The sequence below is a fragment of the Aptenodytes patagonicus genome, chromosome 21 (assembly GCF_965638725.1).
Source record: "Aptenodytes patagonicus chromosome 21, bAptPat1.pri.cur, whole genome shotgun sequence".
Classification (NCBI taxonomy): Eukaryota; Metazoa; Chordata; class Aves; order Sphenisciformes; family Spheniscidae; genus Aptenodytes; species Aptenodytes patagonicus.
The window spans coordinates 4,189,947-4,209,384 of record NC_134969.1 but is presented as its reverse complement, the minus strand read 5'-3'; the positions used below and the strand labels follow the sequence as shown (position 1 = coordinate 4,209,384).

General features: G+C 52.3%; 1 protein-coding gene across 1 annotated transcript; it reads right to left on the bottom strand.

Annotated features, from left to right (window-relative positions):
* Window positions 1–491: 491 nt before the first annotated feature.
* Window positions 492–19,012, bottom strand: SELENON (selenoprotein N). The gene is made up of 12 exons (XM_076357281.1): window positions 18,894–19,012; window positions 13,795–13,912; window positions 12,848–12,981; window positions 12,147–12,359; window positions 11,169–11,293; window positions 10,211–10,348; window positions 8,463–8,544; window positions 7,285–7,473; window positions 6,120–6,225; window positions 5,124–5,236; window positions 4,332–4,433; window positions 492–3,115 (listed from the first exon to the last, which is right to left on the bottom strand). Exons 1-12 carry the CDS (start codon window positions 18,999–19,001, stop codon window positions 2,945–2,947), a joined length of 1,599 nt encoding a protein of 532 aa, XP_076213396.1. The 5' UTR covers window positions 19,002–19,012; the 3' UTR covers window positions 492–2,944.
* Between the last annotated feature and the right edge of the window lie 426 nt (window positions 19,013–19,438).

Genomic DNA, 19,438 nt, shown 5'->3' with positions numbered 1-19,438 from the left:
CGCACCGAGCCGTTCCCGCCGCCCACCTCCCCCAAACCCGACCCTGCCCCCGCCCCGGAGAAGGCAAAGACTGGAGGAGGCCGAGGGTGGTGGGATGGGTTTAACAAGCGCGGCTACAGCCGGGCCACGACGGCCCCTCACGCCAACCGGCACCGAACCGCGCGGGGCCGCTTCCCCCCCCCAGGACCCTCGCTGACAAACATCGGCTCTGACCCGCTGCGGGTTTCAGACCAGAGCGTCACAAAGCACAGGAGGTGGGGGAAAAAGCAGCACCTCCTCCCCCCCGAGGTACCACAAACCTAGCGAAAGAAAACGTGGGGAAGTTTACAAACGGGAGACAAAAAGCTTGGCACGTATTAACAAAAGCCTCGGGCAACAGCTTCTGTCCACGGCCCACCCACGGCAGCAAACGAGCAGCGACAGATCAGTTCGGCAGGTCTGCAGTCAACGGGGGGGGGACGGAGGACGCAGTCAGGTGTCCCGTTCCCCCCCCCCCCCCGACTGCTCCAGTCTGGGGGCGGCTGTTTGGGCTCCCCGAACAGCCCAGGAGCGCTCAGAGGTGGCTCCGGGCAGTGCTGCAAGAGCCCAGCGGTTCACGAGAGAAAAAGCGAGGTATTTTCAGGGATCCCGAAGGCTTCGTGCGACGAAGGGCCTTCGCACGGGCCCTACTTGTGCGTGGGACTCCGGCAGGCACCGACTCTGCCGGGAGCTCCGCATCTGCAGGATCAAGCGGGTGACGCTGCCCCTCGCAACTCCCGACCTCAGCACAGCACAAGGGAGAGGGGCTCCCCCGGCCCTGCGGAACCGCCGCCGTGCCTGTTTTTCCAAGCCTTGAAAGACAAAAGCAATCCCTGCGTGCTCGGCCGCTGCCCTCTCCGGCCCCTTCTGCTGCGAAACCGGTGGGAGGGAAAACAAATGGAATGAACTCTCCACCCGAGCACAACCGACAGACACCACTTCGAAGTCCGAAGCCCCTGACCGAGGGGCTCAGGAAAGGTGCAACAAAAATACCTCACGTGAAGGCTTTGTAAAAGCCAGAAGGGCAGATGTACACTACGGCTGTGCCTCCCAAGGAGCCGGGGGGCAGGCGGGCACTCGGTCTCCTCTGCCGCTCTCCGCTCGGGCCAAAGACCCCGAAGGGACGAGACCACCGGTGCGACAGGAGCTCGGTCTTGAACGCTGCCTGGAGGCTTCGGCACTTTCCGCAGCTGAAGGCGCTGCCAGATCCAAGCCTGTCATTACTGCAGGCCCCTCGGAGTGCCGGAAAAGTGCAGAGCTAATGCATAGTTATAAAGCTGATACTGAGAAACATCCCAGGGGTAATTAATCTCACTAGAGCAATTAGTGAAGCTACACTGGTTCAGCCCAGAGGTCCATCTAAGCTCCGTCTCCAGCCACGGATACAGACAGGCGGGCTGGGGCAGGGTGGGGACAGGGTAATCACGACCCCCGGGTTCCTCCCAGGTCCCGGAGCCCAGGAATGAAAACACCCCTTCCAAAAAAACGGCTTTTCCCCCCCGTTTGATTTGGTCCAACAAAATTGTGCTTCAGAGAGCAGAAAAAGCATCAACAGCCGTGGCTGTTTGCAGCCATCCACTGAAGATGCTTTGTCTCCTCACCTATCTACAGGAATATGCTTTAAAACCCGTTTCATTTAACCTTTTCTTCTCCAAATTACGCTCACTCTGTAGCCAGGCATTGGTACAGAGTAGGAGCAACTGCTCAGGGTGGTCACAGATAAGGGACGATGGCGTTCTGTCTGAACAATTTCTTTGGAAAAATCTCTTCAAAATTTCTTTCAGTACCGCTGGCTTTTAGAACTGCTCAGTTCTCAACCAGTTAATGCTCTCAGGGGAACGCTGAACCTCCCGTTCCCAAAGGGAACTTCATCACGGTTCATCATTCAGTGTGACTTGGAAGCTCAAAGCAAAAAAAGGACGGAGCATTTCACCAACTCCGAGGAGACACTGGGAGAACAAAGCTCTCAAAGCAGGTGGGCTGGGAGCGGCCCTGGCCTCAATGGGGTGGGGACACTCCTCGGTACCGTGACCCGTAGCCTGGAGTGCACGTACTGCACCGGTGGAACTAACAGGGGCTCTGGCCCCTAATCCCCCCCGAGTTAATCCACGCCTGACGTCTCTGAGCTGCACCATACCTCTAACGCCCTCATCTCCATTCCTAATTTCACCGTGTCAACCTCAGCACCTCATGTGAAGAACCTGAATAAGTGAGACCGCTCTCCCACCACGTCACACAGGGTGCTGGGAGGAGGCTACTCCAGAGCTCAAGCCTCCAGTTCAAACCTCCTACTTTCATGTCCACGCATTACCAGCTCCAGTCCCGTTACGCCATTGCCGTCAATAAACGCCATCGTGAAGAGCTGGCGTCCAAGCCACAGGGCAGCTTACAGCTCAGAGCTGCCGCTGGCGAGGAGGCGTGGAGGACACTGGCTACCAGGAAGGAGCTTCCCACCTGCGCTGGATTCTGCGCCTTCGCCCACAGGGCACAGGCGCTCAACCACGAGTGTTCGGTCGTAATGGCAATGCTGTTCTCCATGATTCAACGCACAGTCCAGTCCTTGAGGTCAGGGGTTTCCGGGTGACGCTTGGTATAGCTGTTACACGAGTTTCACCACAGAGTCTGAACAGGAGCTGGAAAAACATGAGGGTGAGTGGCAAACCAAGGTGTATTGCCCCGAGAATGTTTATAGATTCAAGTATTTTCACTCCTGTAAAAATTTGCCTGAACTCTAAAGGGCAGGTTATGTAAACTGGTATCACTTGAAACTTAGCCTCAAACCAACATCCAGAGCAAAGCCCCAGTCCTGGGACTGTCTGCATCGTAACATCAACGTCTGCCATGAAGATGAGGAAGAACTGCTGTAATCAAAATAGATCTCTGAAGTCTTTGGCCATCTCTGTGGGGCATTCGGGTGCCTTTGTTTTTAGGTCTGCAGGTATGGTTTTGCTCTTTGCAGTCCTTCCTTCAAGAACTGGAGGTAAGTTGCAGTAGAAGGGTCTTCAAAATTGGTTGAGAAACTAAAGATGCTACTTTCAACATCTTCAGGCTTCATAGAAGTAATGTCCAGGAAGTAGTTGGCATTGATATGGTGAACCTGGGAAAGAAAACAGACAAGGAGAGGAGACTTTAAAGGCCAGAACAATTCCCCAAGCATTGCCTTGGCCTCTAGCCAGGACAGAGGTGACAAGACTGTAACAACTCTTAAAAGAATCTCTAATACTTTGCAAATGCTAATTCAGCATCCAGAATTCAGGTTTGCATTTTACAGTCAGAGAAAGATGTGTGAAAGACAATGGTCTGTTTCTTCCCCCAAGAGTGCTGACCCCTCACTTAGGTTAAGAAGATGATGAAGGCGAGCCGGGAAAAATCACGCAGGCATAAAACCTAGCTCTGAGCAAGGGCTGGGGAGATGGCAGCCCCACCACGCTGACTGCTGGGGTGCGTGCTCTCAGCCCAGCCCAGCTGCAAAACCAGCACCTGAGCTTCAAATGCCTCTGTGCTTTCTGCTCCCCCATGGAGGTGGGAAAGGGGGACATGTGGCCACTGACCACAGCAACCTCGACAGGCTGTTACTTACTGAGCTGAAGCCACCCACCAGCCCACAGCCTCATCTGGAGGGGAAGCCACTAAAGAGACAGCAAGGAGTCACTGCACACGTTACTAGCTAATATCTGGCAAGCGTGGGGCACAATCAGATTAGCCCTGGCAGGATTGTCCACTACAGACAGCCCGGCCGCTGACACACAGCAAAGCGCCGCACTGCCGAGTGCCAGGAACCACTGTGGTTCTTCAAATCCAAGGCGGGGGGGGGTTGTTGGGGGGAACAGCAGAGCCAAAGCGTGTGGACTTGCTAATGGCTGATCTGCTGTGACAAACTTGGGGAATCAAGAGAAAGACAAATGTACCAGAAGGTGCTGATAAGGAGAGATTTTCTCCAAAGCATGAGCACAAGGGCCAATGGGTGCAGGAAACAAGCTACAATGGCTTCCCAAAGGTCACTGACTCCCACCAGGGACAATGAGGCAGACATTTGGTTCAAGTCTGATTGTTTCCCCCCCTGCCCAGAGCTGCTGTTTGTTCTGTCTCTGAATAAAAAGACGTTTGTTTCAGGTTTCTTGGCAGAGCTGCTGTCTGTCTGCCACAGCATGCCTGAGAGCACAGCACCGTGAGGGACGACGGCCCCACAAAGGCTTGAGGAGCCAGGGAATGGCTGGGGGAGTGGACACTCGCTTCAGAGTCTGCAGATGATCCTGAAGAGAACACGTTCTAATGGGAAGAGCCAAGCCCAGGTGAAGGGGTAACAAACGTACCACCGTGCCATTGGGGAGGCAGATGATCATCTCCACGGGGAAGTTGTATTTCTCCAGGTGCAGGTCAGCCAGCTTGCTGTAGAACTCATTCTCTCTGTTGGTCTGTAAGGAGACCCCAAAGAAACATGTTTGCACACACCAAAACTAGCAGAGCGGCGCAGAAGAAGTACACCGAACACAGGAGGAAGGGAAGGACCGAAGAGCTGCTTTGCAGCATGGTGGTAACTGGTTCCATTCTCACAACCTGCTTTACTATTCCCTTTCAGTCAGTCTCCCTCTCACATTTCAGCTGTAGATTTTCTCCCCAAATAATAAAATCACCCCATCACTGGCAGTTCCCAGGCACACCAACAGTCTGATCCCAGCTTTTCCCAGAGTCTCCAGCTCCGTGACTGACTCCAGCTGACAGCACAGGCCCAGGGACAGGCTCGTAAGTGGGGAAAGGTGCAGTCAGGAGACTCAGGGTTTGGTTGCTCCCTGGGTTACAGAGAAGTCAGTTTGTTGATGGCATAAATAGCCTTGGGCAGGGCTATCTCACAGTGAAGCATCTGGTTTAGCTTTTAAAATTGGTACCATGACAGAGCGAAGGGGGTCACTGTGCCATTTTCTTAGCCTGCCTCCATCCGGTGTTTGCTTGGCCCCTGCAATCGCTAGGACACAGAGGGCTTGGAACTGAAATCCCCCCCTGGCACAGGTGTGAGCTCTCCCTTCCTGCTGGCACCCCCGTGCCAAGCACCGTCTGCGTTCACCAGCGCCGAACGCAAAGAAGGCAGATGTGGCTGTGACACTCACCTGCAGCTCTTCCAGCTCCTTCACCAGCGACCAGCTGCTGATGAAGCTCTCGTTCAGCAGGGCGAGGATGGGCGAACTTTCCAGGACGGTCTCCCGGAGAGTTCGCCCCGAACCTGGCATAGGAAGAGAGGCAGGCAGTAGTTTGTTGTGTTTCCTGAGCTGACTGTTGCCACGTTTGATGCCACCGCGATGCCACCGCTCTGATTGCCGGGGCAGCTGGCTCGGGTTCCCCCCAGCCTGGCCCATTGTCTTTTTTTTCTCCTTTGTTGGCAGTTTTCCACAGCTTATTGTTTCCCATGTGTGCTGCTGGCAGAGAAGACTCACCAGAGCAGACCCCAGCCACTTGCAAGGCCAGAGAAGGATCAGGACAAGCTTGCCATGGATGCTGACTGGTGCAGTGCATTTAGGAAAGGATCAGGCCCTGCGGATCCTTGAGTAGATCCTTGCTGTTCATGCCAAGCAGAGCCCATACATGCTGGAGAGTTTTTAAGGGCAGACAGGACTAAAGATATCTGCCCCTCTCCCACCCATCACTCCTGCTCCATGTGGCATGCAAGTTCTTAGGCGTGGGGGGGGAAACAGCTACACATCAGGACAAACCCAGGCCCATATCTGGCTCTGGCTTCTCCTGTGCAGGTATCAGGGACAAAGCAGAGAGCAGTGTCCCCTTCACCCTGCAGATGCTGCCTCTACCCAAGCAGACTGAGAGGGAAAGAGAAAAGAGAAAGACCAGACCCATGCCTCCACCTCGACAAAGGCACTTGAATTAGCGAGTTTGTCTAGGGCTTGTCTCAAATAGATCTGATCCTGCCACTGGGGACCTAAGCTCTGATCAGTAATTCCCCACTTCCAGCCCTTTTCTATTCAGCATCTTCAGTGCCAAAATGAGTAACACAACAGTTACCGCTTGCTCATGACCAGCTCCCTGACCCCCAGCTCTTCTCAGAGCCTGAACGAGGCACATCATTCCTCCAGCCACGCTGGGAATGTCCTCACCTCAGCAGGACTGATCGTCCAGGGCACCCCACAGCAGGATCGAGTGTACCAGCTTCTTTTCTGCTTTTGCTCTCTCGAAAGCTTGTGTGAAGGGAAGATAGGAGACCTGGAGGCAGAGAGACAGCTTGAGAAATAGATACAGAACAGCCCATCTGAAATACGAGCAGGATCTGAAGGAACCAGACCTGCCACATCCCACAGGTGACGCAGACAGAGTTTAAAGCAAATGACAACTGTGGTGCAATCCCCAGGGACAACTTCATCTGCCGGTGAGATTGTAGTGAGCCCCTCACAGCATGTGGGCTGTTACCAGCACCTGCAGAGCCCCGTCTTTACACACTGCAGAGAGCATCTGCGCAACTGCAGGCAGGCTGTCTGCAAACACACCTCAGCAGCCTGGGAAATCTGGCCTTGTGATATTTATTACAAAACCTCACTGAAACGGCCTAAAAACTGACTGTGAGGGACCCTGCACAGAGATTGTTCCATTTACTCAAATGAAGGGAACTTTATTAACATCTTGGCAGCTCAAAGGGACATTTGTAAGCTCAGGCACAAGGAGGCAGCCATTGAAACGTGTCCCTTCAGCCAAGGAAGCAGTGACAGGCAGTAGCCATCTGCTCCACAGGCTACTGGCATGTTAAATAGTTTGGGTCACCCAATGCTATAAATTTGTGTCTCACTGCAGGATGCAGAGGCACAGGCAGATTGTGTGTTTTCTGCTGATAAGGAAAGCTTGGTCCAAAGGTAGCTGAACGTTGCAAAAGTAACGCCAGAGGAAAACCATTTGTAAGCAGCACGATTACCTGCCTCTCTCAGAAATCACGTCAGCAGCTACTGATAAGAGGAAGGATGGATGAGCCTACATTTACAATACAAACCTGGGACACATGACATCTAGGCTTTGCTCCTGCCTGTGCTGCTGTGTGACCCCAAATGGCCTTTCAGAGATGCTGTACTCCCTCATCTGGAAACTGAAAGTCCATCAAGCCACACACGCAGTGCCTGGGAGGCACACGTTGAGCTGGGAGACCCTCACACTACTCTGAATGCTGATCAGGTTGTGGCCTCTGGTTTCTGCTGGTCCTCAAGGTGACTGGACATCTCAGTGAAGATGACCCACCCCAAATAAACGTGCCAAGGAAGAGCCCGGCCCCTTCCTCACCTTCTTAAATGGATACATGGCCACTTCCAGCTTCTGGGCTGCCTCTTCCCAGGGGATTTCCTGCTGCCAGGTTATCTCTTCGAACACAAACTGAATGGGCTCCCCTGAGGGATCCCTGCTGTCAATCACATTTCCGTTCTCGTCATGGATCACAGAGGGGATTGAAGGCCCTGTCGATTCCAGCTCCATCTGCAGAAGAACAGGCTGAGTTGGACACTGCAGACATCCTACGCCTGGTTTTTCTGTACTCCAGGACAGGATAAAGATGCAAAATAAGACTGGGCAGCTTCTAATGAAGATACAGCTTGATCTATTGTCTCCTGGAGCTGCACTTTACCGTTTGCAGCTGTGTTTTATTGGGGAATAGCAGGAAAGCAACTTCATTTCCTTCAGTTATTGTCTGACTGTGCTTGCTAGATTGGAAATGCATGAGACCTGTTCACTCCATGTTCCCACCTTCCCAGTGGAGATTTTTTGACTGTGGGACACCAGATCCTTAAAATCAGTGGAACCTGCAGGGCTAGTTTGAAGCTCTTGCTCATATCAGCAGCACAGCCCCTACACAGCCCGTGACTAGCCACAAGAGGGTGCAACAGGGAAAGCTGTTCAGGAGCTTCCCTGTAGTTCAGCGTTCTGGTACATCTGAAATTACTTTGTAAGTCTCTTTTCCTGCCTTTTGGCAATTAAAAAGAAACATGGATCTAGTTTAGGAGAAAACGGGACTGTTAAATTCAGGCATTCAAAATCCTGACTTATGTTTCTTGTCCCAAGAACTGGGATTACCACAAAATAGAGGAATAACCTCATGCAATTTCTAAATTCAGACACACTGTTGTTCATACACCCCTCTGGGCTCAGGGCCTGGGTTCAACTCCTAATCTTCCCCTCCCGCCTGTCAGACAACTTTTTAAAAATGGAAAAAGTCACATGACTCCAGGAGCTTAGGATTCAACCCACACAGAAGGAAAAAATAAAACATCACAAGAACCGGCAATAGGGAGCCACAGAGCTGCGGAGGACTGACACAGATCAACAGAGATTATATTGTTATACTGAAACATTCAAGAGAAAGCTCTAAAGAACAGGGATAACTGAGGTTATACAGCTTAGGGGCATGGCAGCATAAATCCCTGCTGAGATGCTGCACGCACACCGGAGGACTGAGAGTGACTACAGACCTGAGGCAGGTAACCGATATCCACTTCCATGTTGCTGCTTTCACTCGCCCCATACAGCCACTCCATATCAACATTCAGAGACCTGCAAGGTGAACCCGCTATGTTCAGAGACATCCAAGGCTAAAGCTGTGTATGGGAAACCCCAAACAAATGAGATCATCCAACGCTCCTCCTGCAGGGTCAGCACTGAAACCCAGAGCCTCTGGCTCCTTGGAGATCACCGTGTTCCTTGCACGAGACCAGCAACACTAGATCCCTGCTGGACCAGGGCCCAGGCACCCACCCAACACTCTGGGCAAATGCGCTCACACCTCTGAGTACTGTCAAAGTAAGGAAGAGAGAGGTGTCTTTGCTCCCCCTTCCCTCCCAGAACCTAACTTGCACATTCTGATCCTGCTGAACTTTTAAAAGTGCTTTTTGGAAGCAAAAGGCTTTTGTAAGGAGTTGCTGGCAGAGCCGTTAAGTGTCTGCTTGCTGTAACAAATGTGCTGACAGAGCCATAGAGATTGAGTCGCCAGGGTAATGTTATAATAGAATTTTCACTCCAGCCGTCATGGGCAAAGAGATTTGAAGCTTCTTTCCCTTGAAACGCTTCCAGCTGCTTGCCAGAGAACAGGAATGAGCTAGTGTGAAGCTATGCACACAAAACCTTAACCTGCGAAACACCAAGCAAAAAGTATGTTGAAGCAAGAGCATCAGGCTTTGCTGAACTTCAGTGCTTTGAGCCAGGCACTGGGATTGCCAAGGGCTGCCTCTCCACACCCTGCCCGTCTCTCCCCATCCTCCAAGTACCAAAGGACAGTTACTGGTGAATCAGACCCTGAAACACGTCAGGGATCCTCAGTGACTATAGTAGAGATGCATTTGCCAGTTTTACAGGCAACTGCAGAGCTCAATTCACTCAGATTTTCCAGGGACTTGGCTGAAAAGCATGAGCTCATCCATCACAGACACCCAAGGAGCCTTCTGCAGCTTGCAACAGGTATCTGACATCTGCAAGAGACCCTGCCACAGCCAGGGACTGCTGGGACAGGTCAAGGGGAGCAGTGCTTGCAGCAGTGCTGCTAACGAAGAAGCTGATGCCTGTCTCTAGGGCAATATCAGGACAACTTAAATTCCCCACCCCTGTGTGTCTTCCCATGTGCCTGCAGGTACCTCCCTTACAGTGGTTTGGCACAGGACAGCTCAGGCTTGGACGCTCAGCTGAAGCACGTGCCAGCTGCAGCCAGGCTGTGCAAGGACATCCATCCCCAATGCCATGCTCCATGTCCCCAGCAACCTCTGCCCTGCTTCTCCCCTGTGCCTCCTCTGCCCTTGTCCTTCCCTGCCTCTTCCAAGCCAGATGCCCCCCAGACCTGTTGATAAACAGAACTATTCCTGAAAAATTGCATCAGAACCAGTTTAGGGTGCAACTGTATCTACAGAATTGAGGACATGATGACCGTGATGACCGCTGGCAGAGAAGGATGTGTGGGGAAAACAGATAAGCAAACAGCAGAACTAGCCTGCCCAAAGCTCAGACTGCAGATCTGCCTTCCCTGCACGGGCCAGGATGCCCACATACCGCAAGGGACAGAGCTGTCACCGCACTCCTATCTTCATAAAAAAAGAGCCCACCAGCCTCCCCCCGCGCACGGCCCCCACTCCTGCACAGGACAGGATCCCAGAGCCCCTGGGTTCCACTGGGCCTCATTTATAACAATCCTCAAGTCTGTTCAGCACCCAGGAAGAGAGAGAAACAGCTGTACCTGTTGTTAGGGACAAAGAGCTTAAACTCTCGGACATGGGACGAATCCTTGGAGAGGATGATGTGACCTGTGAACTGGCCTGGGGAAAACCAGAAGGGGAAATCTGGTGGCTCATTCAGCTGAAACTCAGCGTGGATCCTGAAACGAGAAAGGAGCCATCAGCTGCAGTGCCGGGAGGAGAGAATGGATCAAGCACTCCAGATGACAGCAGGGAGAAGTGAACTCCAGGTGCCAGAAATTATGAAGCTAAACTGGGGCAGAGGTTCAGTTCAAAAAGCTTTTCATGTCACGCAAAGAAGAGGGTAAAAGACGGGAGCAGATCCCCTGGCTCAGGATCATCTCCAGTATCGATGCCTTTTGGAACTGGGCAGTAAGTGTCCATCCAGGAAGGATGAATTACATTATCATTCCTTGAAACACAGGAACAGACTAAGACCCCTTCAGCCTCCCTTCCAGCTTGATCGGGCAAATAAAAGCTGTGTGTAACACTCCTAGTAAAACAAGAGAACAATTCCCCAGACTCTCCCCCTTGGAAAGGCACTCCACTCCCTGATTAAACAAAATCTAACAAATTCCTTGCTAATCAGACTCTACCCTTTCAGCCAGGGATAGTTCCAAACCAAGGGTGATGGAGGAAGGCTGCTGTCCTGGATCCGGGCAACAGTCCCTGCCTCACCAGGGCCTCAGTGACACTGGGAGCACGGGTGCCCTCTTCGGGCATCAGCAAAGCATCACACACGGGCAAGAGCTGGCTGTGAACCACCCTCTTCCTCAAACTGCTTTGCCTCCCTCCCAGACAGGACACATCTGGTCTTGCTTGGGAACACGACTGCACATGCAATGACACGCGCACTCTCTGCCATGGGCTCACAGCAGCCTTCTCCACTCCTCTGAGATATGGAACAAATTCAGAAGTGCCCCCAAACCCTCCTCTAACACCCCAGACCCATGGCCTTACCTGAACGCTATGGTGTAGTAGAAGGTGCTGATGGCTTGGATGCAGGCCACAGCTCCTTGGGGAGCAAAGCGGGTTTTTACGAAAGGACGTGGGTGGAACATGCTCAAAAGCCTGTGGATTATGATCTAGAGAAAGAATTGTAAGAGAGCAAAAATGAGAACAGTTCCTCCACTGCAGGTCAGCTGCAGCTCCAAAGTAACTTCTCCACCAGATCAGGAAGACAGGAGAACTGCTATGACTTAAAAATTAGCTCAGAGACCTACCTAATCACAAAACAAGGAGCTAAAGCAAGAGACTGCTTTTAAAAATAAACCCATCTTCCACGCTTTTTATGCTATTCCCATTGTTTGCAAGTTTCCATCATCCCAGTCGGTTGAATGTCTGAGTATGGTAAACTGATCTACGAGGCTGCCTCCGTCAATACTACTTAAGACTTTGAAAGAGTGGGTATGCAATCAATAAACACACCAGGCTGCGAAGGTGTATCAACTATGTGATCACCAACACCTACCCGGGCATGCCAGGGGAGAGCGATATACACGCCTGGCTTTACAAACTATGTATACACATTGTTTCACTTGTCAATGAAACGCTCACCTCTGGGGTGGCACTCGGCAACTGTTCCACAGGGCACGATCACTTCATACAAGTGCTTTCTGAATAACCCTCTCCCCTCCTTGTCCCGGAAAGACCAGCCTAAAAACCCAAACACTTAAACGAAGCAAGATGAAGTTACTCAAGTCAGCCTCATCTGGCCATGACACACACCCAGAGCCTTTGCCTCCTCTGCTTTACCTCCAATTTAGAAGACTCTGCTCCTGGCTGTACACTGCATTTTTGCACCCTTAGAAAGTCCAGGGAGACATAATGCAACAGCTTTGTCCACTCCAGGGGCTCCTGCAATTCATCTGGGCTATAAGGCAGAACATTTATACAAATTACCTCTCAGGTATATAGAAATTAAGTTTCATATCTCACCTCTTTGCCCTTGGGAGGCGGAGGGTAAAATCTGTTGTTGGAAAGATACCCAGTGAAGATGTTCAATTCACTAGGAATTATCCACCACGGATCCCCGAGATCCACTTTATTCTTTGGAGGAAGAAAGGCTTTAAACTGTCTGGCAAGCATCACGCTCATAGGGGCTGCTGGGGCAGTCCAATTCCTCAACCCAGACAGAGCGACATGAGAAATCTGTGAACAAAAGACACTATCAGAGCCTAGACTGGACTCTTCAAACGTGCAGTAACGCTGATGGATGTAAGCAGGCTTTGGAGAAGGGGAAAAAAATATATCACATTTTAAATTCTTCCTACCACCCCAAACACGACCAAATAGTTCCGTCAACTTTCAATTACGTGAGTAATAGGAAATGGGAGAGAGGGGAACATACCACATAACACCACTGCTTTTGGACATAGCTCCAGGAGAGCCATCTCTAATGTTTGCTTCAAGCTTCCCAGGAAGGGCGTATTAATTGGGGCACAGTGCTGCTGAGTGCTCTGAAAACAATGAAACGCTGCAGAAAGCAGTGAGCTTGCTCGTCAAAGCAAATCCCACGGGCCTGAGCAAGACCATCTCCCCCTCCCAACATGCTAGCACTTTTTCCAGCTGATGTTACCAGCCCACAGGACGTGTTTATACCAGAATTTCTGGCCATACACGTCCTGCGTGATACCTACTCCCAAGAAACCGTCTTTGCTCTTCGTCATCGTTTCCATGACCAAAGGCTGGAATTTAGCCACAACGGACAATGTCTCCCCACTTGGATCAGGCGTCTCCTCCTCCTCTTCAAATTCTGAGATGGGAGCAACCCCTAGACAAAGGGACAGGAATTTAAGCAGCTGTTTCCCCTCCCTCCCCTTTTAAGCAATTGTGAAGTGATTACACATTTAGCCTGGCAAATCCAGGAGCACTGGGAGCTTCCCAGCTGTCCCTACACTGTATGCAGCGGCAGAACTCAGGCCCACCCCAGAGACCAGCTTCAGCTGCATGAATTAAAGGGGAGCCCTCCCTTTAGCGGACGAGTCTCTAAACCCCCTGGCTCAGTTAAGCAGTCTCATTTCACCTAGGAGGGATCAGAACACACGCTTTAGCCAATTCATTACAGCATAAGCAAACAACTGTCTGTATTTCGACTGTGCTGTAAGCTCTCCTCTACATTATCATCACCACACTTCTTCCTGCTTGGCACCACCAAGAGACAGTTGCCACACGCTGATACAGTCTCCAAACATGATCTCTTACAATTGCTATCTGAGAGAGACTGCTACAGCCGGAGGAGCGTACTGCGCTCACTAATAGTTTTGGCCTAGCCTGGGCTGAGCTGTAGTTGTTGCATTCACCCATCCCAAATCCCCTTTAAGCTCTAGACAAAGCAACTTATGTACTTTGCTAGTCCAGCAATGGGATCTTCAGTCTTATAAAAACTCTACTTTCTGAAAGTGATGTCTAGTGCTTAAGCCTTTTCAAAAACATGTAAAGCTTAGCAGCCTCTCTTCATGTAAATAAGACCCAAAACAGCACCCAGAAAAAAATAAAAGACATGAATAAAAACTGTCGAGTGCATTATCTTTGGCTTTTGCTCAGTCTGTGCAGAGAGAGCTCTGCAAGGTAGACAGATACCTACCCGTCAGCTTCTCAGCTATCGGCTTGAACTCTTCCGGACTGAGGTACAGATCGTTGTTTGTGTCCAGAGAAGAAAAGAGAAACAGCCCCTCACTTCCCAAAGACTTCAGTGCCAGCTCCTAGTTTGGGAAGAAGAGGCAAGTGAGATTTCATTCCAACCTCTTGCAGAAATTCACTCCGGCCCCTCTCAGCTTCAGAGTTAATTTGCATTCTTTCCAGCACACAAACACAGCCGTCAAATTGAAAGATTAACGCCCCTTGGCAGGATTTTGTGCTATTTACAATAGGGATCGGTGTCCAGGAACTGTTGGCATGAGCATATTAAAACTACATCTGGTTGAGTAATTCAAACTGAATAATTTGCTCAGTCGGCCTCAAAGTCTTTTGTCAGAAAAATTTCCAACTTTTTCCAAATAGTCCTAAACCTGCAGATATTCAGAGCACCTGGAGATCGTGGTTTCTGTAATTAACTGATGCGCAGTGAAACAAAGGCAGTCAAATACATGACTATCCACATTACAAAACCACAAAGGAAATGAACTGAGCCCTTGTAACTCTGTAGAAAGCAACTTAACTTAGACCCGTGCTGAGATCCATGCCAGCATTACCACGCACAAGTGCCCCGCTCTAGTCAGATTCCCCTCCAGGTCTCCAGCCTCAGGACTGGACGGAGCATTTTGGCCCCTTGCTCCGCAGGGAGCACTGCCTACCCATTCAGCCGTACATTGGAGACCCACAAATCCCATGGTCTTCTCCAGAAATTTCTGCCAGATCCCAGCCACCCCGTGCCTCAGTTTCTCCCTCTGCAAAGCCCACATGGAGATCATCCAGTGGAAACCACCACTGAAACACAATGTCTCCCCTGGAGCAGCCCCAGAAAGGCTCTGGATTCTTCTAGTCATTTCCACTCCGCAGCACTTGGCACAGAAGGGAAAGGGACAACTTGCAGGCAGAACAAGAGAGCTCCACGTTGGTGTGAGAGGAACAGAGAGCCATAGCAAATCAAGCCCCATCACTGCCAGCCAGCCTGCAGCACATCCCCTGTGACCCATCATTTGGGGCAGCTTCCCCTGCCACCCCTGTAAAAGCCTAAAGCTGCAACGATAAATACTCCGTACTCTGCTGTTTAACCATGTTTATTCTCTATTGCCTGCAGCACCATTACCATCCCCAGAGCTCCTGAACTAGTTTATTTTCCATCTGTTGCCTGCCAGCCTGAAGCAGCACTAATGCAGCCTGGAAGGCTTTGCTCCCATCAACTGCAGCAACAAAAGCACTTAAGAGCCTTCCAGGGCAGTTTCAGGACTGAGACAGACAGAAATAAAGACCCTGGAAGACAAACCAGAGATCTGGACGCAGACATGGCTGAGGAAAGAGAAGGGAGGGGAGCGCGCAGGAACTACACAGCTGAAAAAAGGAATGAAGGAACAAGATGGTTATTTATCTGCGCTCAGGAACAATCCACTCCAGACTGTCCGTGTTCCTGGGGCCAAAACTGTGCCTTTGTTCCCCAAATGAATGGGGACGCACATCCTTGGCCCTGTAAATAGGTAACGACATTTTCCTGAGCAACTGCCCTGTTCTCTGACAGCCAGGTGACAGGGTCATGTCATGAAGCCTTGGGCCAGGCTTCAGTACCCCTCTCGGCTCTAGATCTTGCTTGTGCACAGCACGTAATGCATTAACCTTGTAAGGGCCCGTGTGATCGCTCACTGTCTGGGAGCCAGCTCACAGCACAGGGAAGCGTGCAGGGAGCGCACGATGGTTTCCTCCTCCACAGAGGAGGCTGTCCTGGATGCGTACTGAGCTCTGAAGAGACGGTCCATTTTCTAGTCCTCTCCACAGCACATCAGCGATTCCCTGCTGATGAATCTTTTAGAGTCTCTCTTCTTTTTGCACTTCACAGACATGGACCTCAAGGGATGGGAGGCAAATGAGCAACAAAGTTTTTAGTTGGTTAGACCGCCTGCTGCTGTACTATTAGGAAAAAGTCATGATCATTTACTTAACAGGGCTGAAGGCAGAAAGAGAACCAGTTACACCCCACACATACAGAGGAACATCTCTGACTGTGTCAGCAGAACGTGAAGGGGGGGAATATGGGTGGCTACTGTTGCACGTTAGCATCCAAAAATCAATCTAAATTGAGAGCACGCTCCCATCCCCACAGCCTGCACTTTCACATAGATTAAGCAATGAAAAACCATCAGCTGCAGAACCATCAGACAATTATTCCTACAACCGCAAGTGGCCAGAAATACGGTAACTTTGCGGTCAGGCGACTTACGTGTGTGCACACACCTCACACGCGTGACAGCAGCTGGCTGAACGCGGCCTCCCTGCTAATAGGATCAGTACCGGGCTCCTGCCTGCTCCAGACCACGCTGCCCTCCCCAGAGCTAGTTAAAACAGCCACTTCTCCGGCAAAGGCGCACTCCAGGCAGTACTAGCACAGCGCAGTCAGTTCTGCACAGCCCTGCAGGACAGATCGCCCCCTTCGAAAACATTCATCTCTACACTCACAAAGCACGGCAGCTCAGCGGCAGCATCGCACCAGCCCCTCCGCACAGCCTCACCCGCACCGGGACCGCAGGGACCCACCCGGCCGGAGGTAAGACCCCAACCACGGAGGAACAAAGACTTCTGCAGAGCACGCACTAGTCCTGCTGCACTCAGGCAAAAGGGATGATAAAAATTATGTTTAAAAGGGGAGAGAGATGTCAGGGCTTGGCCTTTTGCTTTCTGACAACATTCACGTTAAAGAAAGCTCTCCAGAGCTTGTGGGTTTTTTCTTTTTTCTTTCTAATCCAGGATTATAAGAAATAAAAAGTTTCCCTGCTTGTGCCAGAGGAGTTAAGACTGAGCTTTTCCAGTCTTTTTGTAGAGGAGGAGAGTTGTGGTTTTCACAAAGAGTTTTCTTCTCCCACCTGCTTGTGGGTTGTTTAGCTAAATAAACATTTTCATAGAAAGAGACAAGACATATGTTTTAAGCAAGATGAAGGAAAAATAAAAACCTTGGGCTGTTCACATTTTGTTCTCCGCTCCAGCAGTGCCCAGTCACAGCCGTCTGCCTGTCCTCTAGGAAAAACAAAACCTCCAGAAGGCCTGGCTTTTTGTCAGGCAGGGCTGCGGTCCGCTCAGCCAGCCGGTGAAGGACTGTCCTGACCCTTCTGTCCCTGTCGGAAGAATTCTTCTAATTAACTGGTTTGAGCCATTTTCCCCTTTTTGCAATGCAAGAAGGGACAAAAAAAAGAGGCATCCTTTAAAACCACTTGTCTTTTTACTATAGAAATATCAAGAATGGGAAGTCTGCTCTTTTCCGTGAGCCTTTTTAGGTGTTCAGGGATGCACACCAAAGAGCCAGGGGAGTACGATCTTTAACAAAAGTACGCTTTCTCCAAAGCACGCAGCAGTCATTTGAATTATGTGGATTACAATCAAAACCAATGTCAATCAGCCTAATTAAAAAAAAAAACCCACAACAAAACCCCTAAAAAAACCCCTTCCCGTTTTTCAGCTCACGTCCTCCATTCTTTTGCTGCTTCCACAGTCAGAGTCGCTCAGGGCACACAGGACCTGCATTTCTCATCTGAAAAAAAACCCACCACCATCTGAGAGTTTTGGGCCTTTTTCCCAGGGAATAAAGCAGGAAGGAAAGACACCTTCAGAGGCCACGTCGAGAGGAGCTGTGAACCGTTATGCCAAGAGCAGGGCTGGGGTCTGGTGCTCCCGCTCTTCCTCCATCTTCTGGCGGGAGCAGCTGGCCTCAAATGCACGGTCACTGCTGGTGCCTAGCAGTCACCACAGCTCTGTAGTTGTTTCAGCCTGGTGGTGGCCACCACAATCCCTGTGGCCACTTGAAGCCCGGTGGCCACCACAGCTCTACAAAACCTCAGCCTGGCAGTGGCTACCTCAAGCCCATAGCCACTGGTGTGTGATGAGTACCACAGCTCAATGGTCACCTCAGCCTGGCGGTGCCCACCTCAAGCTCCACGGCCACTGATGTCTGGTTGTCCCCACAGCCTTGGCAGTGGCTGCCACAGCTTCATGTTCCCCATAGCCTGGCGGTGGCCAGCTCAAGCTCCACAGCTGCTGATACCTGGTTGTCCCTGCAGCCTAGCTGGTGACTACCATGGCTTCGCAGTCACCACAGCCCGGCAGTGGCTACCTCAACCCTGGCAGCCACCTCAAGACTGCAGCCACCAATGCCCCATGGCCACCACAACCCAGTGGCAGCCACCTCAGCTCTGTGGTCCCCTCAGCCTGGTGACAGCCACCTCAAGCCTGGTGGCCACCTCAACCAAGTAGCCACTGATGTGTGGTGATCACCTCAGCGTGGCAGCAGCCACCTCAGGCCTGATGGCCACCTCAACCCCAGTGGCCACCTATGTGTGGCGGTCCCCTCAGCCCAGCAGTGGCCCCCTCAGCCCAGCAGTGGCCACCTCAACCCCTGTGCCCACCAATGTCTGGTGATCCCCTCAAGCCCAGTGGCCACCTCAATCCCAGTGGCCACCTCAATCCCAGTGGCCACCGCTGCCTGCTGGCCACCTCAGCCAGCAGCGGTCACCTCACCCCCAGTGGCCACCGATGCCTGGTGGTCACCTCAACTCCCGTGGCCACTGCTGCCTGGCGGTCATCTCAGCCTGGCCACAGCCACCTCAACCCCAATAGCCACCTCAACCCTGGTGGCCACCGATGTGTGGTGGTCCCCTCAACCCAGCAGCGGCCGCCTCAACCCCTGTGGCCACCGCTGCCTGGCGGTTACCTCAACCTCAGTGGCCACCTCAATCCCCCTGGGGCCACCGATGCCCGGTGGTCCCCTTAGGCCAGTGGTGGCCACCTCGGCCCCGATGGCCACCTCAACCCCAGTGGCCACCGCTGCCTGAAGGTCCCCTCAGCCCGGTAACAGCCACCTCAACCCCGGTGACCACCTCAACGCCCGCGGTCCCCTCAGCCCCGCGGCCGCCACCGCCCCGACCCCCACGGCGGCGCGATCGCGTCCGCCCGCCATTTCATCCCTCCCTCCCTCCCTCCCTCCCCTCCGTGAGGGGCAGCGCGGCCTCAGGACCGTCCCCCCCCACCTCTCGCCCTTCCCGTTACCTGCTGCCGGGCTGCCTCAGCGTCCCGGTAGTACTTGACGGCGACCAGCGCTGCCAAAGCGGCGAGGGCCAGTGCCAGGCGCGGAGGGGCCGCGCCGGGACCCGCCATTCCCGCGTCGCTCAGCGCCGCCGCCGCCGCGCCGCCATGGCCGCGCCGACCGGGGGAGGCGTCAGGCGGGCAGCGCCCGGCGAGGAGGGGCCGGGGCCGGGCGGGAGCCTGCGTCCTTCCCGCGGGGCCCGGAGCGGGGGGAGAGGGGCCCCGTAGAGACCTTCATGCAGTCCGGAGGAAAAAATCACTTTTTGGCCTTAAATTTATCCGCTGCGGGGACTCTTGGAGGAGATTCGTCACCCTCCTCTTCAGCAATCTCATTGCTTTCCATGGTTTTTGCTTTTAATTATCGATGGGAGAGTGGCGTGTCCTCCCCTCATGAATTTCCAAAGTGGTCTTTGGTCCTTAATTCAGCATTTCCCAAAAAGAGCCGTAGCCTGCTCTTCTACTTGGTTTCAGCTTACCAAAATGGGTATTTTTTAAAAAAAACCCAGGTA